At 33.7% G+C, this 24,976-nt stretch overlaps 1 protein-coding gene across 2 annotated transcripts in view; it reads right to left on the bottom strand.

The window, feature by feature from the left end:
• The window catches only part of FOCAD (focadhesin), a 265,358-nt gene that overhangs the window by 130,955 nt on the left and 109,427 nt on the right, over positions 1-24,976 (bottom strand). For both annotated transcript variants that reach the window (XM_076008775.1, XM_012769776.3), the window contains exons 12-15: positions 13,193-13,297; positions 12,673-12,774; positions 12,043-12,173; positions 9,687-9,813 (exon numbers count right to left, since the gene is read on the bottom strand). In XM_076008775.1, coding sequence (XP_075864890.1) covers positions 9,687-9,813; positions 12,043-12,173; positions 12,673-12,774; positions 13,193-13,297 — 465 coding nt within the window. The remainder of the gene's footprint in view (positions 1-9,686; positions 9,814-12,042; positions 12,174-12,672; positions 12,775-13,192; positions 13,298-24,976) is intronic.

The following is a 24,976-nucleotide window of genomic DNA, read 5'->3' as shown; positions in this document are numbered from 1 at the left end:
TGAAAAACCACATTTAAAAATCTACTTGCAGCGTGACAAAGTAAATGTTAATAAAAGGTAAGTTCCTGCTGTCCTTTTAAAGTTAAAAATAAGGCCAAACTACAACTTTTGACTGCACAGAGTCATTGTGTAGTATATAAAAACTCAGCATGGAAAAAGACTCAACAAATGTACAAAAAGAGTTTCCATGCCTAGGAAGAACTGAAGGCATCAAAAAACATGCTCTAACTACAAATAACGTAGTGCTCAGTTCTAAAAGACCAGCAAATTCATTCTCTAATGCATAGCAAATTAAACTTAATCAACTCTTCTGCAAGGTTAGACAGGCAATTCACCTTTAAAAGTCCCCACAAACAAAACCTAAGAACAACAAAAGAGGTTCCAGAGTGTAATAAATACTGAATCCACAGTAGGCGACAGAAGCCTTACTGTACACAGCTGAGAAAACCTGCCGTCAGACAATGGATCACATTTCCATATTAAATTATATTTATCACGCTAAAAAAAAAAATGCTTAAACAAAATGCAGCATTTCTATTGGCCATTTATATAACACAGTAACTCCCTAAAACCTTCCAAACCTGCTGAGTCCCATTGAAAATAGCTGCCACCCCATGGTGCTCTGAAGGAGTCCCTAGACAAAGGGTTAGGATGATGGGAGAGGGCAGGGACAACTATCTGCCACCATGATTTCAGAAAGTAAATAAATAAAAAGGGATAGAATAGCCAAAACATAACCTTGGCACGAGGTATTTCCGGGGAAATCACTGCTGTGACAAATGGCCTGAAATGAACTCTTCCAGCGGTCAAGAATCCCCAGGAAAGGCCACCCCATCCCCTTATCTATTGCTCAATCGTACAATACTAGGCTTTGAAAATATAACACCCTCTTGGAGCTGGGCAAGATGAAAGAGCTTTTCTTCATGATCCTGCAACGCCTATTAATTTTTGCTACAACAGACTCACAGCTGATTAAGAAAACACAGGGCTAGCACAGCCTCACATTCCCATCTCAAGACTTTGAGAAAATGTTAAAAGTAAATGAGCCCTCTTTTTCAAAAGAATGTATTGTTTTTCATTTCTGCACACAACCATAAGCTGCTTCTTCTCAAACCCTGAGCAATTTGTTCAGACTGGAAGTTCTTTTTCCTCCTTGAAACACCAGTAAGCAATGTTACTTGATTCCTATGCAGTTACAGAATTCTCTTTCAGAAATACTATGACTCACTCACTGCCACTCCAAGCACAGGTTAGGAAATCAATCAATGGTTAAAGGAGCAAAACTTAAATGCTTCCCAAAATACACTCATACTTTTAGCACAATTAGTAAACCCACATGATAGAGTAGGAAAAGCACAAGAATTATAGTCAAACAAAAGGGCATCCAAATCTCCATGTTACCACTTATTTCATGCTAATTTGGATGTGTTACTTAATGATCATCACCTACATTACAAGATTATTACAAACTTTAATATGGACATAATGGACATCAAATGGCAACTATAGTAACTGGAATGAAAAAAAAGTAGCTTTTATAATTTTTTCATGGAGGTAAAATAACGTAATGCAAAAAGACCAGATCGTAATTGTACAATTTGATGAAATCTGACAAACATACACATATAATCACTACCCCAGTCAAGACAGAGATCAAGGAAATATAATGTGGGCCACATGTACACTTTTAAATTTTCTAGTAATCACTTCTAAAAAAAAGTAAAAAGATGTGAAATTATTTTGGATATATTTTATTTGATCCAATACGTTACACAATACACAATATATATATATTTTTTAAATAAGATGAAAAAGATGACACCTATTAAGACAAGGGCTGGCAATTGGCAATGAAATCATTTTGAATGGCAAATCAAAAATACCCTAGAAAAAAGCCAGAAAGAAACAACTGGCCAGCGAACCGCTACTTTCCTGGCAACGCATCTATATGACAGAATATGAACTATTATATTCTTATTTTTAATTGATATTCACATCATCTACACTTTAGTTTTGAGTAAGAATGAAGGTAATAACTAATAATGCTTCAATGGTAATGCCTTCCTAGGAGTATCTGCATTATTTGGGGAGAATAGAAGACAAGTGTACATGTCAGTGGGAATGTAAAACAGCTGCTTTGGAAAACAGTCTGGCAGTTCCTCAAATGGTTAAACAGAGTTATCGTATGACCCAGCAATTCCACTCTTAGATATTAGCCAAGAAAAATGAAACATATGCCTACACAAAAACATGTACATGAATGCTCAGTGCGCCATTATTTATAATAAACAAAAAAAATGGACACAATCCAAATGTTCATCAACTGATGAATGCATAAATAAAATTTGATATAGCCATACAATGCAATATTACTCAACCATAAAAAGAAATTTACTACTGACACATACTACAACATGAATGAACCTTGAAAACATTTTGCTAATTGAAAAGCCAATCACAAAAGGCCACATATTATATGATTCCATTTATACAAAATACCCAGGAAGGCAACTCTATAAAGACAGAAAGTAGATTAATGGTTCTCTAGGGCTGGTAGGTATGGGAGGATTGGGATGTAATGCTTAAGAGGTATAGGGTTTTGTTTTGTTTTGTTTTGTTTTTGAGATAATGGAAAGGTTCTGAAATTGATTATAGTATTTTTACAACTCTGAGTATTCTAAAAGCCATTGAATTATGCACTACAGAAGGGTGAACAGTATAATACAGGAACTATATCTCAATACCACAGTTTACATAAAGAGAGAAAGAAGAAAGAAAGGTAGAGGTGAGCCACTGAGCCTCTCCGCTCCAGTCTCAAGTCTTCTTTCCCTCTGCCACCTGAGGGTGCTGCCTGAGATCTGAATAAGTATTCTGTGACGTGTCTTATATCTCTCCTCTGAACTATTTCTGAATTTTAAATATAGTTAGTGTATTTAACACAATGCTCTTCCCTACTAGACTGTGAGCTCCTAGAAGGCTGAAAATGTCTCATAAACTTTTATAACCAGAGAGACTTGCATGGCCAGGCTCGAGTTTCCAATATTTTATTTTAAGGTTAACACTTTGTTCATTCTACCTAAGGAATCTTTGCCTCCTGTTTGCTGTTGCAGTAGACAGGGTTTGAAGGGGAAGCTGTACTCTCCTCACCATCTCTGCTTGTCAGAGAATGAATAAATGACAACTGGCAGAACACTTCTGAAAAGCCACCAACCCTTCTATTTGAACATCTTCTGGAACAAGCAACAACCTTTATGAGATTATGATGATATAAACAGGATCCCTTGTATACTTACAAATATAAACCCACCTACCTCTAGGGCAAAACAATAACAATCTCATTTTTTTTAAATGTCAAATAAAAAAAGGAAAAAAAATGTTTTTAAAGCTAGAGCATGAATTTAAATAAGAGTCCTAGATTATGAGTTTCAAAAACATCTTTTAAAACACTCATAACAATACACACATGACTTAAAAACAAAACTAATCAAGAACATATTTAATTTTTTACAACTTTTACTTAAATGTTTATAATGGATAAATTCTCACACACACACATATACCCTCTTGTATTCATCATTCTCCAAAGCCCAAAACTCAAATCTCCATAGGGCAAATTCACTGCGAGGAAAAAATATTTAGTTTAGACCTTTCCTTTAGGATAGTCTGTAATGTTTGGACAAAAAGGATTCTGGCTCACAATAACAAGTAGAATGGTCATAACAAGAAGAAATAATGCCCTGGAATCAATCATTATAGTGATGACACAATTGAACTATTTTCTCTAGTAACAAATAATATTGCCAGAAACTTGGATACAAATGGCTACATTCCATCCCTCATGCTCAGGTAAACATGGAAAGTTACTAATAAATAAAGTAAATATTTAATGAGATCATATAAATATCTTTAAAATTCCAAAATATCTAGTCTAAGAAAATAATGCAAAAGAAAGGAAAAACTTTACATATGTATTTTTTTGACAGTTATAAAGAAAAATGGGAAGCAATTTAAAAATCTAATCAATGATAAATTTGATTAATTGCAAAATTGTTCACTCAATGGAAAGTAATTAAGCCATTAAAATATGTATTATAGCAACATCAAAAATCTTTTTAGCAAAACGTAAAATAAATAGAGAAGATGAAAATTTTGTAAAGTATACATGTGTATAGAAAATACAATGAGAAGGGCTATGAAAAAATGAAAATGGTTTTGTAAGAGGCTATTGAAGGATACTTTTTTCTATTATACGAAGTAAGTGATGCTATAAAAACCTAACATCCTTGTGAGATAAAAACACTTCAACACATCTTTAAAATATAATATGCAATATATGATCAGAAAACACTAAAATTTAATATATTTTAGCTCAAAATATCTTTTCATTCATATCTTTAGTCAGAGCCTAAATAAAGTTAAATGTAAGGCATTACCTAATAGAGAAAGGAAAAAAGTCCAAATATCATGTTCACATAAAGATTTATCCAACAATAACACAATATGACATGGTCAACTGAACACAAACACAACCAACAACGACACTTAACAATAGTAAGTGAAATATATCTCAATAAAGGTGTGTTTTTTCAAAAAAACATAGTGACTAAGACATAAGCTTTGAATTCAGACAGACCTGTGTTTAAATCCTGGCTCTTCTACATTTTAGCTATGTGACCTGGGGCAATTATCCAACTTCTGTCAACCTCTCAGAAGAAAATAGTACCTATCGCATATGGGTTTTTTTTATCATAATAATTAAATGAGATAATAAATATAACGAGTAGGCATATCGTGTTAACTATATAGTAAGCACTCAGTAAATCAGCAGATGCTTACTACTACAAGTATTATTAAAACATCTCTAATAGTTTTCCAGCTGAACGCATTCTGCTAATTTCATATAAAAACAAAGAAAAGTTGTATGTGAACAAAGTAGCAAAAAAGAACATAATATGTGTGGTTCATCTTATCTTTCTATGGTTACATACGCTCTCTGTAGTGCAAGATCCAGGAATCAAGCCTATGCTTCCCCAGTATCCCTTACTTAGAAGCATCAGGACAGAATCATTTTATTTATCATGACCACAAGAAGGAAATGTACCTTAGCTAACCAGGGGAGTTAAAAACAATAAGGAAGAGAATATTCAAAGGTTCTCAATAGCCATTTCTCCAAAAAGGTAATATAAGTGGCCAAAAATAATAGGAAAAAGATGCTCAATATCATTAGTGATCATGAAAATGCAAATAAAAACCAATGAGATACCACTTCACACTCAATAGGATAGCTATAGTTTAAAAATAAAAAACACATAATATTTAATAACAAGTATAGGTGAGGATGTGGAGAAATCAGAACCTTCGTACACCGCTGGTGCCAATGTAAAATGGCACAGCCACTTTAGAAAACAGGCTGGCAGTTCCTCAAATGGTTTAACATGAAATTAGCGCATGACCTACCAATCCCACTCCTAAAAATTTACCTCCCAAAATGAAAACTTATGCCCACACAAAAACTTGTATGCAATGTTCACAACAGCATTATTCATAACAGACAAAATAGAAACAATCCAAATGTCCATCAACTATTTAAAATAAATTTTATTATTTATATCTGAGGTTTACAACATGATGTATGGGATACAAATAGACATTAAAATGGTCACTACAGTGAAGCTAATTAACATGTCTATCATATCACATAGGTACAGTTTTGTGATAAGAACAGCTAAAATCTAATTTAACAGAAATCTTTAATATAATTTTATTAACTTTGATCCTGTTTTATATTAGATCTATAAACTTATTCATCCTACATATATGCTATTTTGTATCCTTTGTCCTATCTTTCTCCATTTCCTCTTCCCTTCCCTTGCCCATGGTAATCAATGTTTTATTCTCTATTTCTATGTAGTTGAGCTCTATTTTTATTTTTAAATACCACACAGAAGTGAGATCATACAATGTTTTTCATTCTGTGTCTGGCTTATTTCATTTAGCATAATGTCCTTTAGGTTCATTCTCATTGTCCCAAATGTCAAGATCTCCTTTTTCAAGGCTAAATAGTATTGTGTGGGTATGTGTGTGCACGTATACATGCACACACACTACATTTTCTTTATCCACTTATCCTTAATGGAAAATGTCTACCAGTTGATAAGTGGATAAATAAAATGTGGTATAGCCATACAGAATATTACTCAGCCATAAAAAGAAATGAAGTACTAACCCATGCTATGACATGGATGAACGCTATAAACATGTTAAGTGAAAGACAAGCTAGTCACAAAAGATATCATACCATATGACTCTATTTATATGAAATGTCTAGAAGAGCTAAATTCATAGGGACAGAAAGTGGATTAAATGGTTGCCTAGGGCTGGGGGGAATGTGGAATATGGGAAATTGGGGGGTGACAGCTAAAGGGTATGGAGTTTGGGAAGGAGATAATGAAAATGTTCTAAAATTGATTGTGGTGATGGCTGTGTAACTCCATGAATATACATAAAAACACTGGACCATACACATTAAGTGGATGAATTGCATTGTATGTGAATTATATCTCAATAAAACTGCTTTTTAAAAAAGACAGAGAATATTGCTTCTCAGAGCCATTACTCTATATTAAGTCAAAAAGAAGTAAGAAAATCAAAACAAATGGGAATGGGGTGGAGCAAAAGTGATGAGATGAAAATGCCGGATGGAAAAGGAAAAGAAAACGCAGGAATATTAATTATTTTCCTTTGAAAATGACAAACCCTTAGGCTAAAGATAAATAAAACTACTTCTTTCAACACCCACATTTTTCAAAGGAAGGAAGCCTGAAAGTAACAAAAGAGCATTAGACTGGGAGCATCCTGGGTCTACTTCTGCAAACCATGTGACCTTTTGAAAACCAGAGCATTTGTTTCTTCACTATAAAATGAAGTCTTTGTTATAAAATGAAGTTTTACGACCCCTATATTACAAAATGTCCATATTTGCACCAAGTATCCAAGAAATATTAGCTGTAATTTTTTAAAAGTAATTTCAGCCCTAAAAACAAATTTGTGAAGTCCCAAATCAATATATCAATAGCATTAAGGAAAGGATAAATTTTTCTTTTCCAATTCCAAATTGCCAAACTACAATCTCATCTTTAAGGTCAGCCATGATTCCTAGAACTGTCTCTCTGTTTTCTTGTTTACTAAAGCAGCACCAATGAAATCCATATAGGAAACACGATCTTTACCTTGACAGAGTTGGCATTTAGATAGAATCAATCCTTTTTATCTTTCATTGGTAGCCAGGATAAATGATTAGGCAACAATAATTGTAGCTCAATCTGACCCAAGCAAGTACAGTTTTCATAATTATGACTTTGAAAACCAAAGAATTCATTGTTGACCTTAAGGTAAAAAAAAAAAAAAAAAAAAACACTACTTATTAAACAAGGGCAAAGTTGGGAAAGCCCTGCAAAATCCAATTTTGGATAGTTTCCCAACTGAGGTATTTTCATAAAGATAGGGTTACTCAATTAATTCTTTTATCCTTATTAATTTGTTTTATTTCGTTTATTTAGGTTATCTTTCTCTATGCCTGATATTTGTTAGTCAATGATTTAAAGAGTAACGAATAGACAAATCACTACTAAATGCCACTGAGAAATGGATTTGTAACTATGCTGAATATTTTCCTCCTTGAAACCTTGGCTACATCATGCTTCATACATGATGTCGATTAGAAGAGCCAGAGTAAATGGCTCACATAACACATGCTGACTTCTGTGGACAGCACACTGTCTCCCCCAAAAAAACCAAAAAAAAAGAAAGATTAGCCCAAAATTATTATAGTAAATGCGGCCTGACAAGAGCTGCTGATTTGAGTATATTTTACAATTTTAACACACATCACAGGACACAATAACATCAGCTTCACAAATAATGAACACATGTAGACAAAGCTCAGAAAGCCTTAAACAAAACAGAAGGATATATTACTACCATCAGGGCTCAAAGGGAAATAGATCATTTCTCCCTTTTTAGAAGGGAACATAAAGTTATTCATTACCAAACATTAAAAAAAGAACATTTTTATTAACAAAATTAACAGTAGCACAGTTTAAACAAATTCCAAAACTCAGGATATTTGTAATAGCTATAAAGAAAACATACAACACTTATTCACCTCTAGTAAACATCAGTAATTTACCTCCTAGACAAGAAAGACAAATGGAAAATAAGGAATAAGAACATAAGCATTCCTTATAACATCATGAAGTTAACTGATTTGTGATATTGCTTTATTATTTATTAATGCCCAAGTGGTCATAAAAGGGATTTAAGGTGGCTGGCTGCCACTGTTGGAAAGACAACTTACTGAATTCTTATTTCATTTGCAACATATCAGTTGAAGTTTCTTAAAAGTGAGTTTTGATAAAACTACTACAGGGGATTTGGATGTCATTAATGTTAAAAAAAGAAGAGGGTAAGGGGAAAAACACAATGGGAAAGAGAAATGCCTTTAATCAAGCAAAGGAAGTAGCATTGTGGTACCAAAATAAGAAATAGGTTTTATTAAATAAAATACCTGCATGGATGCCTCAATGACTCTAGAGGACAAAAGACTGTGAGAAGCTAGGCAGTACAGTATAATCGTAGGCTTAAAGTTGTCTTTGTGGGCAGTGGTTTGGATTGGGGCAATGGATTTGGGGCTAAGTATTCAAGAATCCAAAATCATCTCATTTAAGTATACAAAGTAGTAGTAGTAGCTTCAGTTGTGAAGGAATGGGATATTATTTGGAGAAGAAATCAAGTCACTCTCATATATTATGAGAGTATCAGGGGAAGATCAAAGAATTATTTAGAACCTCCTTGAAGGCACCAAATACATCCAATTTGGTACCAATTTGTCAAAAGAAAGTTCAATATTCAGAGAGCATCTATGTGGGCAGATATTATGCTAAGTCTTTTTTGTTTATAATTTCATTTTATCCTCATTTGAAGAACCACAGGATCACAGAGTTTAGTCAAAGGACACACAGCTAATAAATGCTATCAAGTACAGTTCCACAAGTGCCTAAAAACAAAGATGTTTTCTACCACATCAGGCGGCATTTTTCCTATCTTCAGTACCAACCACAGTTAATGATGATGTCTTACCAAAATGGAATGAGAAAAGTCAGTGCCAAACTCAGGGCATTTCTTAGGAGTTAATAAGCATTGATCAACTGACTACAGAGCCTTACAGTAACAGCAGAGGATGGGTGGAAAAAACAATGGATTATAGAAATAGTAAGACTAAATTACTATTGTTAAAGGAAAAAAAGTTAATTTCAGAAATGAGTTGATGTCTGGGAAAAATGATGAAAAGGAAATTCTGCAAAATGCTAACAGTGGTCACCTTTTGGAGATAAAAGTATAGAATTCTTTCTTCTCTCAAAGCTTTTATTAAAAAGTGGTTTAAAAACAAGGTTTAGAATTATTCATTATGAAAATAATATAATCCTTTAAGTGACACTTCCCAGTCCCAACTGACTGACAGAAGCAATAAAAACATTGTTTTTTATGTCCTTGGTTATGTGTGGTATTTCCCTACTGTAACAGTCTTCTGCCATTAAGTTCTAATAACCTTTCTAACTATTGCACACATATTTTGCCTTGTAAAATATTTTCTTCAAAATTATCCAGAACACTTCAAAAATGCCTACCTCAGCTTGGCAGAGTGCATGAAGACCTTGTAATACCAAGGCTGCAGGAGTAGCTTGATCCGGCTTGGTGCATTCATTCAGCACCTGGGAAATAGCTGCCAACATATCTGCACCATGCTGATACGGCCTATAAAAAATAATAGTTTAAAAACAAAAATTAAAGCCAAGGAGTAATTACCACTCCCAGGCCTTTTGCTTGAATAACAAATACCAACATTTTTCTTTACCTTTTGGCCCACTAAATGTTGACCCTCAAATACTAACACCATATGTTTTTCTTCAAAAATTTGCATCATGATCATTTCTGCTACAACTTGATGTTCCTTTTTTATGTAGAAGTATTATCCAAAAGGGAAGATACTTTTTAACATATTTCATTCACCCTCAATCACAAATCCTATGGTCTGAATTTAGAAAAACTCAAGTCTATAATAATGGTGAAAAGAACTGACATACCTTATCATCAGTAAAGATGGAGCTACTCCTGCCTGGTAGTTGCTCTGGTATCTACCCCGACTATGAAAGCAGGGATTTGAGATCAGATGATTTATGGTAGTAGTGATACTAAGGTGGTTACAACTATCACAATAATGATGACAAAAATAATAAAAATTATAAATCAATGATCTCCTATCTTATGCCAGGCAGTATACTAGATACACTCACACATCCTCAGCCCCTTCCTTTCCTCTGTAATCCACATATATCATGCTGTCCCCAAAATACCTGTAACTTCATAGTTAGGCAATTCCTTGTTACCTCTCAATGATATAATACTTTTCTCCAACAAAAGGTCAACCGATAAAACTGCACAAAGGGAAATAATTTTCCAAAACTGGAAAAATTTGACAGATCTTGAGGTAGTTACTGAAAGGAGCACTGAATAACTTATCAATATACTCTGGTCTGATATTTAGCCTCTTCTGAGCCTCAGCTTTAAGTACATCAAATAAGAATGTCAGCTAATAACATTTCGTCTCTGAGATTTTCCATACCAACACTTTGATAAAATCCAAACTCTCAGGTCTTGGGTTACATGTGTATGTATATATGTATATATGTAACCTTTTGTGTATGCATAACTTGTAGACTGAGGTCATTTTTGTGTTGTTGAAAGGCAGAAGCTTAGACAAGAGGCAGAACTGCCGAGGCTTAGTTTCTTATACATTTTGATCCAAGATTTTACCTGAAACAGGAATCATCCATGTTGTCAGCATCTGAGCCAACACATTGCACAACTTCAGGAAATACCATTCACACTTTTGCCATTGACAGAAGTGAGAACAACGCTCCCAGGAACTCTACAGTGCAGTGGCCTGATCAACATATGAAACTGCAGGATTGCAACTATTTCAAATGCATCTAATCTACTGCTCTGTAAACATTTTTACCTTACCCCATTCAAGAAAAAACTTCTGAGGAGGTAGAGCTTTGCTTGTGTCATTTCAGTCTTGTCACCTCTAGCCTATTTATTAATCCATAATCTAAAGTCAACTCCCTAATATCTTCATGTTCTCCTAAAAGCTTAGAGCACACATGAAAATTCATTATCATTTCCTTACTTGATATAATTCCTAATCATTACCTGCAAGAATCACAAATAAGGCTTTTCCTACTAAAACTACTTATAAGAATCAGACATAGGCCGGGCGCTGTGGCTCACGCCTGTAATCCTAGCTCTTGGGAGGCCGAGGCGGGCGGATTGCTCAAGGTCAGGAGTTCAAAACCAGCCTGAGCAAGAGCGAGACCCCATCTCTACTATAAATAGAAAGAAATTAATTGGCCAACTGATATATATATAAAAAAAAAAAATTAGCTGGGCATGGTGGTGCATGCCTGTAGTCCCAGCTACTCGGGAGGCTGAGGCAGAAGGATCGCTCGAGCCCAGGAGTTTGAGGTTGCTGTGAGCTAGGCTGACGCCACGGCACTCACTCTAGCCTGGGCAACAAAGCGAGACTCTGTCTCAAAAAAAAAAAAAAAAAGAATCAGACATAACATAGAAAGAATATAAGAAAGAACAGTTTATGACTACAGTAACTGCTTAGTTTTCAGGGATTAATATAGAGAAAAATAGAAAACATAACATGTATTGTAATGCAATATTAAATTATTATCCAGAAAAGGATATAATCACATAAACCTAGATATAAGACTAAACCTGAAATGAAAAGACATACTTGCATCTTAAAGTTATTGTCAAAAATTTTTAAATGCTATAATCGGAAAACTTGAGTTAAAAAATAATATAGTCTTATTCAAATATCCTATGTAATCTTTGCTTCTTGCTTGCAATTAAAAAATTAACTACAAAATAATATAGCATAATACACATTTCTGCAAGTTAAGGACATCTTACCTTTGCTTACATATATCTCTGATTGATGCTGCTTTAGCAATCAGTTTCTCCCATTGGACCTCCTTGCCCACAGAGAGAGAAGGAACATCAGACATGGCCATGAAACGCTGCAGTTCAGGATAGACACGATCCTAAAAATGCAATTTTACAAAAAAAGGTAACTTCCCAACTTGAGTTAAATAATCATTATCTCCTTTTATGCAGCATTTTCCCCTCCAAATCCTCCATTTGCATTGCAAATTTTATTTCTTCTAATCAGCGGAGAAGAATGCTGCTGTGATTACTGAGGATTTTCTTACAAACCCATGTACTTTCAATTTCATAAAACAAGAGGTGACTAAATTTCAACCTTAATTACAACGGCGCTAATCACTTATAACCATATTTCTATTACTCTCTCGAGCAAATGGAAAGATAAATTTCAGATATAACAAAATAAGATTTTCTATTCTCACAGAGTCGATCACAACTGCATTACAGATCAAAGGCAACTCAATAGATCAAAATTTCTCAACATAATCATTGATGCCACTCACTAATACCATTAAATTAAAGTACTGTCACACATAATGACATAATTATTTTTCTTCAGGGAAAGGAACATGTTTAATACTCTTACAAGTGTATTACCTGCTTTTCCCACAAAGATGTCAACAAGCGCAAAGTGACAGCTCTTAGCTGTGGGGTGGTTCCAAGCAATTGGATTACTCGTAGAATCTGTCCTACGCACACCTAGAAAATATTGAAGAAACTCTGGTTTCAAAATGTATATAACCTCAAGGTTACCAAAAGCATTTTAAAACCCCTTATTATAAAATAAAGATTGAAATGAAAGCTTACTGTGACATTACCTATCTTCTTAGAGGATAGGAGATAGCTTTGGAACGGACTACCTAGCAATCCTGGGAACAAAAGACCTCATCTTTATAGGAATAGCCAATGTGCAAACTTGGGTATTAAGTATTTCAAAATAAATAATTCTTAAATATTGTAGTAAATGCTTTTGTCTTTAGATATTACCTCCTATAAAACATAGCCCAACAGGGAAGTAGTGATCATGGCAAAATTTAGGGCTCAAAATTTCAAAATACCAAAAAGAATTCAATGTCTTTCTTTTTTCCCTCCCATGTAAACTGGTTAATGTACTAACCTTGTGAACACCAAGCACAGGTAAAGTATACAATATATCATTGTATAATATAGGTTCCAGTGGTCTTCCCAATTTGAACATCAAAACTGGAATGAGATTTGGCACCTATAATGAATTTTAAAAATATATTAATTATGTCTTGTTCCAAAAGAAAGTAATCAATAAAGTAATATTTATCTCTTTTCTTATTCAAATAAATATGAATATGAATGAATTAGAAGACTTAGGAAAAAAAGTCAGATAGTGATTAGTATTTCTTGCTAAAGGCAAACACCAATCAAAAACTGTTTTCCTTAAACAACTATGACATTAACTCTAAGCAACACAAGTAGTTAAAATATATCCTGCCTCAAAGAGGTTTTTACAGCTCTAGTGAACCACTAAAGATACATAAACAAAATATTCCTCATAGTGAAATATGTAATTAGGTTACTCCAATATGAACTCATTTAAATCTATGTACTATAAAAAGAGCAATGGACAAAAATTTCCCTCCAGGTCCCCATTTCAATTTCTATGCATAACACAATAAAATGAAAAAAAAAAGCAGTTCATTCATGGATAAGAAGACTTAATATTGTTAAGATGACAGTATTTCCCAAATTGATCTAAAATTGAACACACTGCCTATCAAAATCCAGTCTGACTTCTTTGCAAAAATTGAGAGATTTATCTTAAAACTTGTATGTAAAAGCATGCAACCCTACCTGCAAAATAATCTGAAAAAAGAAAAATAATATTTGAGGACTCAAACTCCCCAATCCAAATTTACTATAAAGCTATCATAATCGAAAACACTGTTGTACTGGCATAAGGTTAAAAATATAGATAAATAAAATAGATTTCAGAATCCAGAAATGAATGCTTACATTTATAATCAATTGATTTTCAAAGAATATGCAAAGAAAAAAACCAATGGAAAAATGAGAAATCTCTTGAAATAGTACCAGACTTCAACAACTAGATACTGGCATGCAAAAGAATGAAGTTGGACTCCCTTCTCACATCCCTGTAAAAAAGTTAACTCAAAATCGATTTTAGACCTAAATATAAGAGGAAGAGCTAAAAATATAAAATCCTTAAAGAAAATATAGAAGTAAATTTCTGTGACCAGTTAGGCAAAGTTGTCTCAGATATGATACCAAAAGCAGAAGTATCAAAACAAATACAGATTTCAAAGTAAAAATGTTTGTCTTTTAAAAGACACAATAAAGAAAGTAAAAAGACAGCTACAGACTGGGAAAAAATATTTTCAAACCATGTATCTAATAAGAGACTTGTATCTAGAATATATATTTAAAAAAAAAAAAAAACTCTTACTGCTCAATAATCAAAAGACAACCTAATTTTAAAAGGGCAAGGGATCCAAACACACATTTCTCCAAAGAAGATAAACAGATAGCCAATACCGACAGGAAAATATGCTCAACATCATTAGCCATGACGTAATACAAATGAAAACCACATGAGATACCACTTCATACACAATGAGAAAGCTATGACCAAAATGACAGACAATAACAAGTGTTGTTGAGGATGTGAAGAAATTTGAACCCTCATTCACTGCTGATGGGAAGGTAAAGTAATCCAGTTCTTTTGGAAAACAATCTGGCAGTTCCTTAAATGGTTAAACACAGAATTAACATATGATCTAGCAATGCCATTTCTAAGTATTTATGGAAAGGAAAAGAAAACATGTATCTACACAAAATCTTGTAAATGAATGCTCTCATCGTTTTTTTGTTTGTTTGCTTTTGAGACAGGGTGTCACTTTGTGATCCTGGCTGGGGTGCAGTGGCATCATCATAGCTCACTGCAACCTCAAACTCCTGGGCTCAAATGATCCTCTTGCCTCGGCCTCCCAAGTAGCTGGGACTACAGGTGTGCACCACCATGTCTGGCTAATAAATGAATGTTCATAACAGCATTATTCACAATGGTCAAAAAGTAGAAACAACTCAAATATCCATCAATTAATGAATGGATAAATAAAATGTAGTAGGCATAAAATGCAATATTGAGCCATAAAAAGAAATGAAGTATTGACACATGCTACGACATGGATGAACCTTGAAAACGTTATGCTAAGTGAAAAAAGCCAGTCACAAAAGACTGCATGTTATATGATTCCATTTATATGAATGGAGTGCCCAGAATAAGCAAATCTTTACAGACAGAAAGTAGATTAGTGGTTGCCTAGGACTTGGGGCGGGGGAAAGCCAAGAGGGTGAAACAAGGAGGAACTGCTAATGGTTATGGGGTTTTCTTTTGGGGGTGATGAAATGTTCTCAAATTCAAGGAAGGGGGATAGGGAAAGATTTGTTAAAGGAAACAAAATTACAGCTAGATAAGAGGAATAAGTTCTTATTCCACTATGAGATGACTATAGGTAACAATAATATATATATATAGCTTCAAATGGCTATAAGGATGATATTGCGTGTTCCCAATACAAATAAATGATAAACATTTGAGATAAGAAAGTCATGTTCAAAATATGTAGCAAATAAAAACTATGGATGATTTGGGCACTTAAAGGAATAAAAAGAATCCATTTGATCTTGATATGTATGATACCCTAATAGCTCCAGGGGTTTACTGAATATTATCTTTTCTATGGGTCCATTTGATTAATTAGTTTCATAATTAATAGTAATTACATAATTATAATATTATAAATGCTGTTTCTTGATTTCTAATTTTGCAAATGAAGCACTGAAATTTTAATAATACTTTCAGAATTAAATATAAATGTTGTACATCTTGACTATATGCAACTGATGATACAGCTGATATGTCAGGAGGTAGGTAGAGAGGATTATAGTAGTAGTGCACGTAAAGAAAAACACTAGCTAAGTTGAAAGAGCAAGAAAGAAGTCAAAGTATGTAACTTTTTGGGTTAATCATTGGAAGAACTAAAAATTAAAAATGTAATCAATACACCTAGTTAGTGGGGAGAGGGAGAGGGAACAGGGGCACTATATATGGGAACTGATTTAAAAAACTAAAAATATCTAAAAGTCATTGAATTGTACACATTGAATGGGTGAACAGTATGGTTTGTGAATTATAACTTAATAAAACTATTTTTAAAAATTCAATTCAAAATCAATAAATGTCTACTATGAACAAGGCACTTAACTTGATAGCACAAAATGTAGTGCCAAAAAAATTATTTTCCATATGCTGCATTTCAAAGGTTTGTTGTCCAATACAGTCGTCCCTCTATATCTGCAGGGGATTGGTTCCAGGACACACACAAACACACAAATATGTGAATACCAAAATCCTCAGACACTCAAGTCCCTTACATAAAATGGCATAGTGTTTGCATATATCTTACACATATCCTCCTGCACACTTTAAATCATGTCTAAACTGTTATACCTAACACAATGTAAATCCTATGCAAATAATTATACCATAGTTCTTATTTGTATTATTTTTTATTTTTGTATTGTTATTTTCATTTTTTTTCCCCAAATATTTTTGATCTGCAATTGGTTGACTCTGGGTGTGGAACCCACTGATATAGATGGCCAACCATATTTCTTCATTTCTTCTATCTGTTTAATTCTTAGGAAGCCCATTCATTCTAGGCCTAGAAGACATCTAGTTAAATTCAATTAAAAAAAAAAATCCTCTTAACTCTACCACCAAAAAAGTGACAGTTAAACATTAATTAATTAATGACCCTGACCATGATCTACCACGGCAGCTTACAGAGCTACACATATAATGGCTACAGCTTCACAACACACAGCCAGAATTTATGATGTTTTTAACAAGTATGAGGGCTTGATTGGAACAGAAATTCTATCACTCTCACCTTGGGCAAATGAAGGCAGACACATTTTTGAATTGGCTTATTTCCCATTTTAATTAAAAACAAAAGGTTATCTTAGATTGGTTTGCACTGGTCTCAATGAATTATCCCCTTCTGGGAAGATTTCTACCAATGTTCTGACAGATTCTTAGTTCTGAGAAGGACAATCAGTACATTTAGTGCCATTTTACAAAATAATGTATTTAGTTGTGTGGCTTTTTAAGCAAATAGTTTAATTATATTGTCAGGAGAGAAATAAAGCACTATGTTTATGCCTAAGAGTACAGTTCCTTTACAAGCCTTGGTCCTAATAAAGCATATAAGGGTGTGTGTTTTTCCCTGGCCAGTTCAGAAATAAAATGGTAAAGTTTTACAGTAAATGAGGCACAATGGCCCAAATTAAGTCCCTGATTAAATGCAAAGAATAAAACATGGATTACTTCACTAGGAAAATACAGATATAAAGGTAGAAATATTTTTTTCATAAAGTATGGGCTGATATTTTCCTAGTGAAATAACATATGTATGTATTTACTAAATATTTCCTGGAGATGTCATTACCAGCTCTTGATCCTCCTGCTCTTGAACCTTCTGCCCTACAGAGGTAGAAAAGAGAATGAATGCTTAGATTTTACCTTAAATTTTTAAAAAGCTGTAAGTACCCTCTAATTGACTGTCTCAAGACTTGGCTTCATAAAACTCAATGCTTTCTCTTCTCTCTTTCAGAGTTTAAGTCCTTGATAAATAAATAAAGTTAGAAATATGAGATTGTTATGGGATCCTCCCCCATAAGACTATCAGCAAATTTCTCAGCAGAAATCTTGCAAGCCAGAGGAAGTGAAATAATATATTCAAAGTGCTCAATGAAAAAACAAAAACAAAACTGCCAACCAAGAATACATCTGGCAAAACTAACCTTCAAAAATGAAGGAGAAATAAAGACATTCCCAGATAAGCAAAAGTTGAGAGTTCATCACCACTAAAACTGCCTTACAAGAAGTGCGAAAGAGAGTCTCAAGTTTAAATGATAGGACACTAGACAGCAACACAAATGCATTTGAAAGTATAAAGTTTGCCGGTAAACGTAAGTACTCAGACAAATACAGAATCCTGTAATACTGTCTCAATGGTGCATAAATCACTTTTAATTCTGGTTTAGGAGTTAGAAGACAGAAGTATAAATAATCATAACTATAAAAATATGGTAAATGATGCACAATATAAAAAAGATGTAATTTGTGACACCAGTAACATAAAGAGGCAGAAGTGAAAGAGTATGTGTGTGACTGAAGTTTATGTAAGTTGTTATTAACTTAAAATATTGTTACACGATGTTTATGTAAGCCCCACAATAACCATAAAGAAAATACACATAGTAGATATACAAAAGAAAATTAGTAAGGAAGCATATCACTATACAAAGGAAATATAAAGGAAGACAGCAAGAGAAGAAAAGATATAAAATAGCTGCAAGATGGACAAAAAACAATTAACAAAATGACAATAGTAAGTCCTTCCCTACCACTAATTACTTCAAATGTAAAAGGATTAAACTTCCCAAAAGCCATAGAATGGCTGAATGGATTTTTTTAAAAAGGAAGGAAAACAAAAAACCTATATGCTGTCTACAAAAGACTCACTTTAGATTTAAGAACACACATAGGCTAAAAGTGTAAGATATTCGATATAATGGTAACCAAAAGAAAGCAGAAGTGGCCATACTTATATGAGACAAAATAGACATTAAGTCAAAAACCATCACAAGAGACAAAGAAGGACATTATATAATGATAAATGGGTCAATTCACCAGAAAGAAATAACAAGTATAAATATATATATGCAGCAAACATCACAACACACAAATATATGAAGCAAACATTGACAAAACCAAAAGGGGAAATAGCAATACAAAAATAGTGGATTTCAATATCCCACTTTTAATAATGAATAGAATATCCAGAAAAAAGATCAATAAGAATTGAACAACACTATAGACCAAATGGTCCACACAGAACATTCCACCTAAGAGCAGCAGCATGTTCTTCTCAAGCACACACAAAACATTCTCTAAGATAGATTTCATGTTAGATCACAAAATAAGTCTTAACAAATTTAAGACTGAAATCATATCAAGGTTTTTTTTCCAACCACAATAGAATGTAGAAATCAATAACAAAAGGAAAACTACAATATTCACAAATATGTAGAAATGAAATTAATTAAACAACCAATAGTCAAAGAACAAATCAAAAGGGAAAATAGAAAATTTCGTGAGACAAAAATACATCATATCAAAACTTGTGGAATGTAGCAAAAGCAGTGCTAAGAGGATTTTTATAGTAGTAAATGCCTACATCAAAAAAAGAGAAAAATCTCAAATAACCTAACTTTTTACCTCAAGAAACTAGGAAAAGAACAAAGTTAGCAGAAGGAAGCAAACTGAGTTTTTTAAAAGATCAACAAAATTGACAAACCTCTACCTAGATTAAGCAAAAAAAAGAGAAGATACATTAAAATCAGAGATGAAAGAGGAGACATCACAACCATGCCATAGAAATAAAAGCAATTGTAAGAGACTACCATGAATAAGTATGTTTCAACTGGATAATCTAGAAGAAATGAATAAATTCCAAGAAAGATACAACCTACGAAGACTGATTCATGATGAAATAGAAAATCTGAAAAAATCTATAACTAGTAAAGAGAATGAATCATTAATCAAAAACCTTCCAACAAAGGAAAGCCCAGGACCAATCCTCCTCAAGCTCTTGAAAAAAAAAGACTGAAGAAAAGGGAATACTTCCAAACTCATTTTATGAGGCCAGCATTACTCTGATACCAAAGCCAGACAAAGGCACAAGAAAGAAAGCTACAGGACAATATTCCTAATAAATACAGACACAGAAATCCTCAACAAAATGCTAGCAAACTGAATTCAATAGCACATTAAAAGGATCATACATGTGACCAAGCAAGATTCACCCATGGGATGCAAGGATGGTTCAGCATATGAAAATCAAACAATGTGATAGACTACATTAACAACACAAAGGATAAAAATCACATGACTATCTCAACAGATGCAGAAAAAGCATTTCACAAAATTGAATGCCCTTTCATAATAAGAAACACTGAACAAACTAAAAATAGAAAGAAATCAACTCAACATAAAGGCCATATATAAAAAACCTACAGCTAACACACTCAGTGGTGAAATATCAGCTTTTCCTCTAAGATCAGGAACAAAGCAAGGATATTCACTCTCAGCACGTCTACTCAATACTGGAAGTCCTAGTCAGAGAAATTAAGCAAAAAATGAAATGCATCCAAGAAAGAAAGAAAAGAAAGAAAAGAAAGAAAAGAAAGAAAAGAAAGAAGGAAGGAAGGAAGGAAGGAAGGAAGGAAGGAAGGAAGGAAGGAAGGAAGGAAGGAAGGAAGGAAGGAAGGAAGGAAGGAAGGAAAGGAAGGAAAGGAAGGAAAGGAAGGAAAGGAAGGAAAGGAAGGAAAGGAAGGAAAGGAAGGAAAGGAAGGAAAGGAAGGAAAGGAAGGAAAGGAAGGAAAGGAAGGAAAGGAAGGAAAGGAAGGAAAGGAAGGAAAGGAAGGAAAGGAAGGAAAGGAAGGAAAGGAAGGAAAGGAAGGAAAGGAAGGAAAGGAAGGAAAGGAAGGAAAGGAAGGAAAGGAAGGAAAGGAAGGAAAGGAAGGAAAGGAAGGAAAGGAAGGAAAGGAAGGAAAGGAAGGAAAGGAAGGAAAGGAAGGAAAGGAAGGAAAGGAAGGAAAGGAAGGAAAGGAAGGAAAGGAAGGAAAGGAAGGAAAGGAAGGAAAGGAAGGAAAGGAAGGAAAGGAAGGAAAGGAAGGAAAGGAAGGAAAGGAAGGAAAGGAAGGAAAGGAAGGAAGGAAGGAAGGAAGAAAGAAAGAAAGGAAGAAAGAAAGAAAGAAAGAAAGAAAGAAAGAAAGAAAGAAAGAAAGAAAGAAAGAAAGAAAGAAAGAAAGAAAGAAAGAAAGAAAGAAGTAAAATTATCTGTTTGCAGACAACATGATCTTTGTAGAAAACCCTAAAGATTCAAATAAAAAGCTGTCATAACTAACAAAGTCAGCAAAGCTGTAGGATATAAAAGCAACAGACAAAATCAATTGTTTTTATACAATTAATAATACAAATAATCAAAACAATTTTTAAAACAATCCCACTTATAATAGTATCAAAAAGAATAAAATAATTGGGAATAACCTTAACTAAGGAGGTGGAACACTTGTACAGTGAAACTTTCTGAAAGAAACTGAGAAAGACACAAACAAATGGAAAGAGAGTGACTGTTCATGGATTGGAAGACTTAATATTGTTAAAATGTCCATACTACCCAAAGCAATCTATAGATTCAAATCAATCCCTATCAAAATCCCAATGGCATTTTTTCCCAGAAATTAAAAAAAAAATCTAAAATTCATATGGAACTACAAAGGATGCTGAATAGACAAAGCAATCTTGATAAAAAAGAACAAGGCTGGAGGCCTCACACCTCCTGACTTCAAAACATATTACAATGATATGGTAATAAAAATAGCACAGTATTAGCATAAGGACAGAAATATAGACCAATGGAACAAAACAGCCCTAGAATAAACCCTCCCATTTATGGTCAAATAATCTTGAACAAGGGTGCCAACACTTGATAGTCTCTGCAACAAATGTTGCTGGGAAAATTGGATGTCCACATGCAAAGAATGAAATTGGATCTTTATCTTACAAAATACACAAAAATCAACTCAAAATGGATTAAAGGCTTAAACATAAGGCCTGAAACTATAAAACTATTAGAAAAAAACACAGGGGAAAAGCTGCATAACATTGGTCTTGACAATGGTTTCTTAGAAATGACACCAAAAGCAAAGGCGACAAGGACAAAAATACACAAGTAGATTATATCAAACTAAAAAGTTTCTCTGCAGCAAAGAAGTCAACGAGTGAAAAGGCAGCCTACAGAATTGGAGAAAACATTTGCAAACTGTTTATCTGATAATGGGTTAATACCCAAAATCTATAAGGAATTCCTACAACGCAATAACAACAACACAATTTAAAAAGGGACAAAGGACTTAGACATTTCTCCAAAAAAGAAAGACACACAAATGGCCAACAGGTATATAAAAAGATGCTAATCTTTTCATCATCACTAATCATTAGAGAAACACAAATCAAAATCATAATGAGATGTAACCTCATACCTGGTAGGAGGCCATTATCAAAAAACCAGAAAATAAGAACTGTTGATGATGTATTATAGAAAGATTGGAACTCTTGTGCACTGTTGGTGGGAATGTAAAATAGTGTGGTCCCTATGGAAAACAATATGGAAGTTCCTTGATAAAGTAAAAATAAAACTACTATATGGTCCAGCAATCCCACTTGTGGATATTTATCTAAAATAACTGAAATCAGGACCTTGAGGAGATATTTGCACTGCCACATTCATTGCAGCACTATTCCCAATAGTCAAGAAATGGAAACAACCTAAATGTCCACTGATCAATGAATAAACACAGTATGATAGAGGCAGATCATGGTATACTATTCAGCTTTTAAAAAGAAGGAAGTCCTGTCATGTGCTACAACTTAGATGAACCTTGAGAACATTATGCTAAGTGAAATATTCCACTCACAGAAGGATAAACACTGCATGATTCCATTTATATGAAGTATCTAAAGTAGTCAAACTCTCAGAAGCAAAAAGTATTATGGTCAATAAATTTGAAATATATAATTTTGAATCAAAAGTTTATTATATTTCAACAAAAAACAGTACAATTAATCAAAGTATGTGTCTAAACTAGCGATACAGTTTTGCCATCTTAATGGTAGCTTGTTTATGCCAGCAGCAAAGAAACCTGGAGAGCAAGTGGCGATGAAATCACCAAAGGCATTTTCCACAGCTTGTTGAGAACTGAATATTTTTCCTGGCAAGAAGTAGTCCAGACTGGATGTTAAATGACCAGAAGACAAGTACTAGTAGGCCGAAGAGTAGGAAGTAGGCAAGTCAGCCACAGAGCCCAGCAAAGACTCAATGGAGGAATGAGACTGAGGGCAGATTTCCTGCCCAAAGATGACAATACCAGGGAACAAAGTTTGATCATGCTTGTCTCCAAGCTTCTCGATCAGCCTATTTTCAACACACATCTATTCCTTCCTCCCGTCCACTGGACATTGCATAATTTACTTTCCTCCTTTTTTAAACCTGATAGTTCAACTATTCATAAACTGAAATATTTACAACCATGAAAAATAATGTTTAAGGATAGGGTAATTGTTTGCCCTGTTCTAGGCAAAGAATACTCTAAATACTGTTTGTGACTGTAACTTCGTGCACACCTTTATTCATAGACTTTGGGACCAGTTATTCACTCTCACACACTAGCCTGTGACTAGCCTGTGAATGCCTTACAGATGGGAACTCTGCTCTTATTCCTCTTACACTGGCCTAGGACTACAAATGTAACAAGCACTCAGCTAAGCATGAGCTGAACTGAAGAATAATGGAAAAAAGAAGAAAGGGTTAACAAAGTGTGTGTATTGAGACTGGCTACTTCCACCACAAAGAAAAACCGGCCAGACGTTCCATCACCCTCTTACTACTCCTTGAAAAGTCCACTTGAAGAATTACTGTTATTCACCATTTTAGGTTTTTATTCCACTGCAAAGAGCATGAAGCCATTTCCAGCCAAGTATAACCAATAACAAGAGTATTTCAAAATATATATTTACATTTATATTGAAGAAATGAGCATTGGGAATATTTAGTGCCTCAGTGCTACTCAACACAATCACATCTAGCCACATGTGGCTCCTGAGCATTTGAAATGTGGTTAGTATGAATTGAGATGTGCTATAAGAGTAAAATACATACCAGATTTGGAAGGTTTAGTATAAAAAACAAAATTTTTCAGTAATAATTTTAGGTTGATTACATGTTGAAATAATATTTTAGATATATTGGGTTAAATAAAACATAATATGAAAAATAATCTAATCCATTTGTTTTTATTTAAAATTATTTTTTAAATGTACTTACCAAAATATAAAAACCTACATACATAGCTCACATATTACTTCTATTGAATGACACTATTCTCTATCCCCTTTCTGCATCTAAATGTTTAAAATAGGCACACACATACAAATAACAGTTAATGTCTCTCTTTTCATGCACTTGGGGAATAAAGTATGATGACAGTTCCACATGGGCATGAAGCACATCTGTCTAGCTAAATAGTATAGCATTGCTCCTGAAACATAATGTAGCAGATAAATAATTGTGAAACACTGGTCAGTGTCTCTATTTTTGTGCCAGTACCATGCTATTTTGGTTGCTATAGCCTTGTAGTATAGCTTAAAGTGATGCCTCCATTTTTGTTCCTTTGCTTAAAGTTGCTTTGGCTATTCAGGCTCTTTTCTGGTTCCAAAGGAAGCATAAAACAGAGAACCCAAATATAAAACCATTCACATACAGCCAAATGATCTTTGACAAAACAGATAACAATATACACTAACTAGGGAAAAGAAGCCCTACTCAATAAATGGTGCTGGGAAAATTGGATAGCCACATGTAGAAGATTGAAACAGGATCCAGATCTCTGACCACTCAAAAATTAATTCAAGATGGATGACAGAATTAAATCTAAGACATGAAACTATAGAATTCTAGAACAAGATGTTGGAAAAACTCTTCGAGATATCGGCCTAGGCAAAGAATTTATGAAGAAGACCCCTTGGATGAAACCCAGCACACTTGAGGGCAAAAAAAAAAAAAAAAAAAAAAAAGAAAGAAAAAAGATTTAAAATTTTTATTTAAAGGAAAAAAAAGAAAGAAAGAAGACTCCAAGAGCAATCACAGCAATAACAAAAATAAATAAATAGGAATTGATCACATTAAAAAGCTTCTGCACAGCCAAGGAAACAATCAAC

This window comes from Microcebus murinus, chromosome 12 (genome assembly GCF_040939455.1).
Source record: "Microcebus murinus isolate Inina chromosome 12, M.murinus_Inina_mat1.0, whole genome shotgun sequence".
Lineage (NCBI taxonomy): Eukaryota > Metazoa > Chordata > Mammalia > Primates > Cheirogaleidae > Microcebus > Microcebus murinus.
This window is presented reverse-complemented; position numbering and strand designations above follow the sequence as displayed.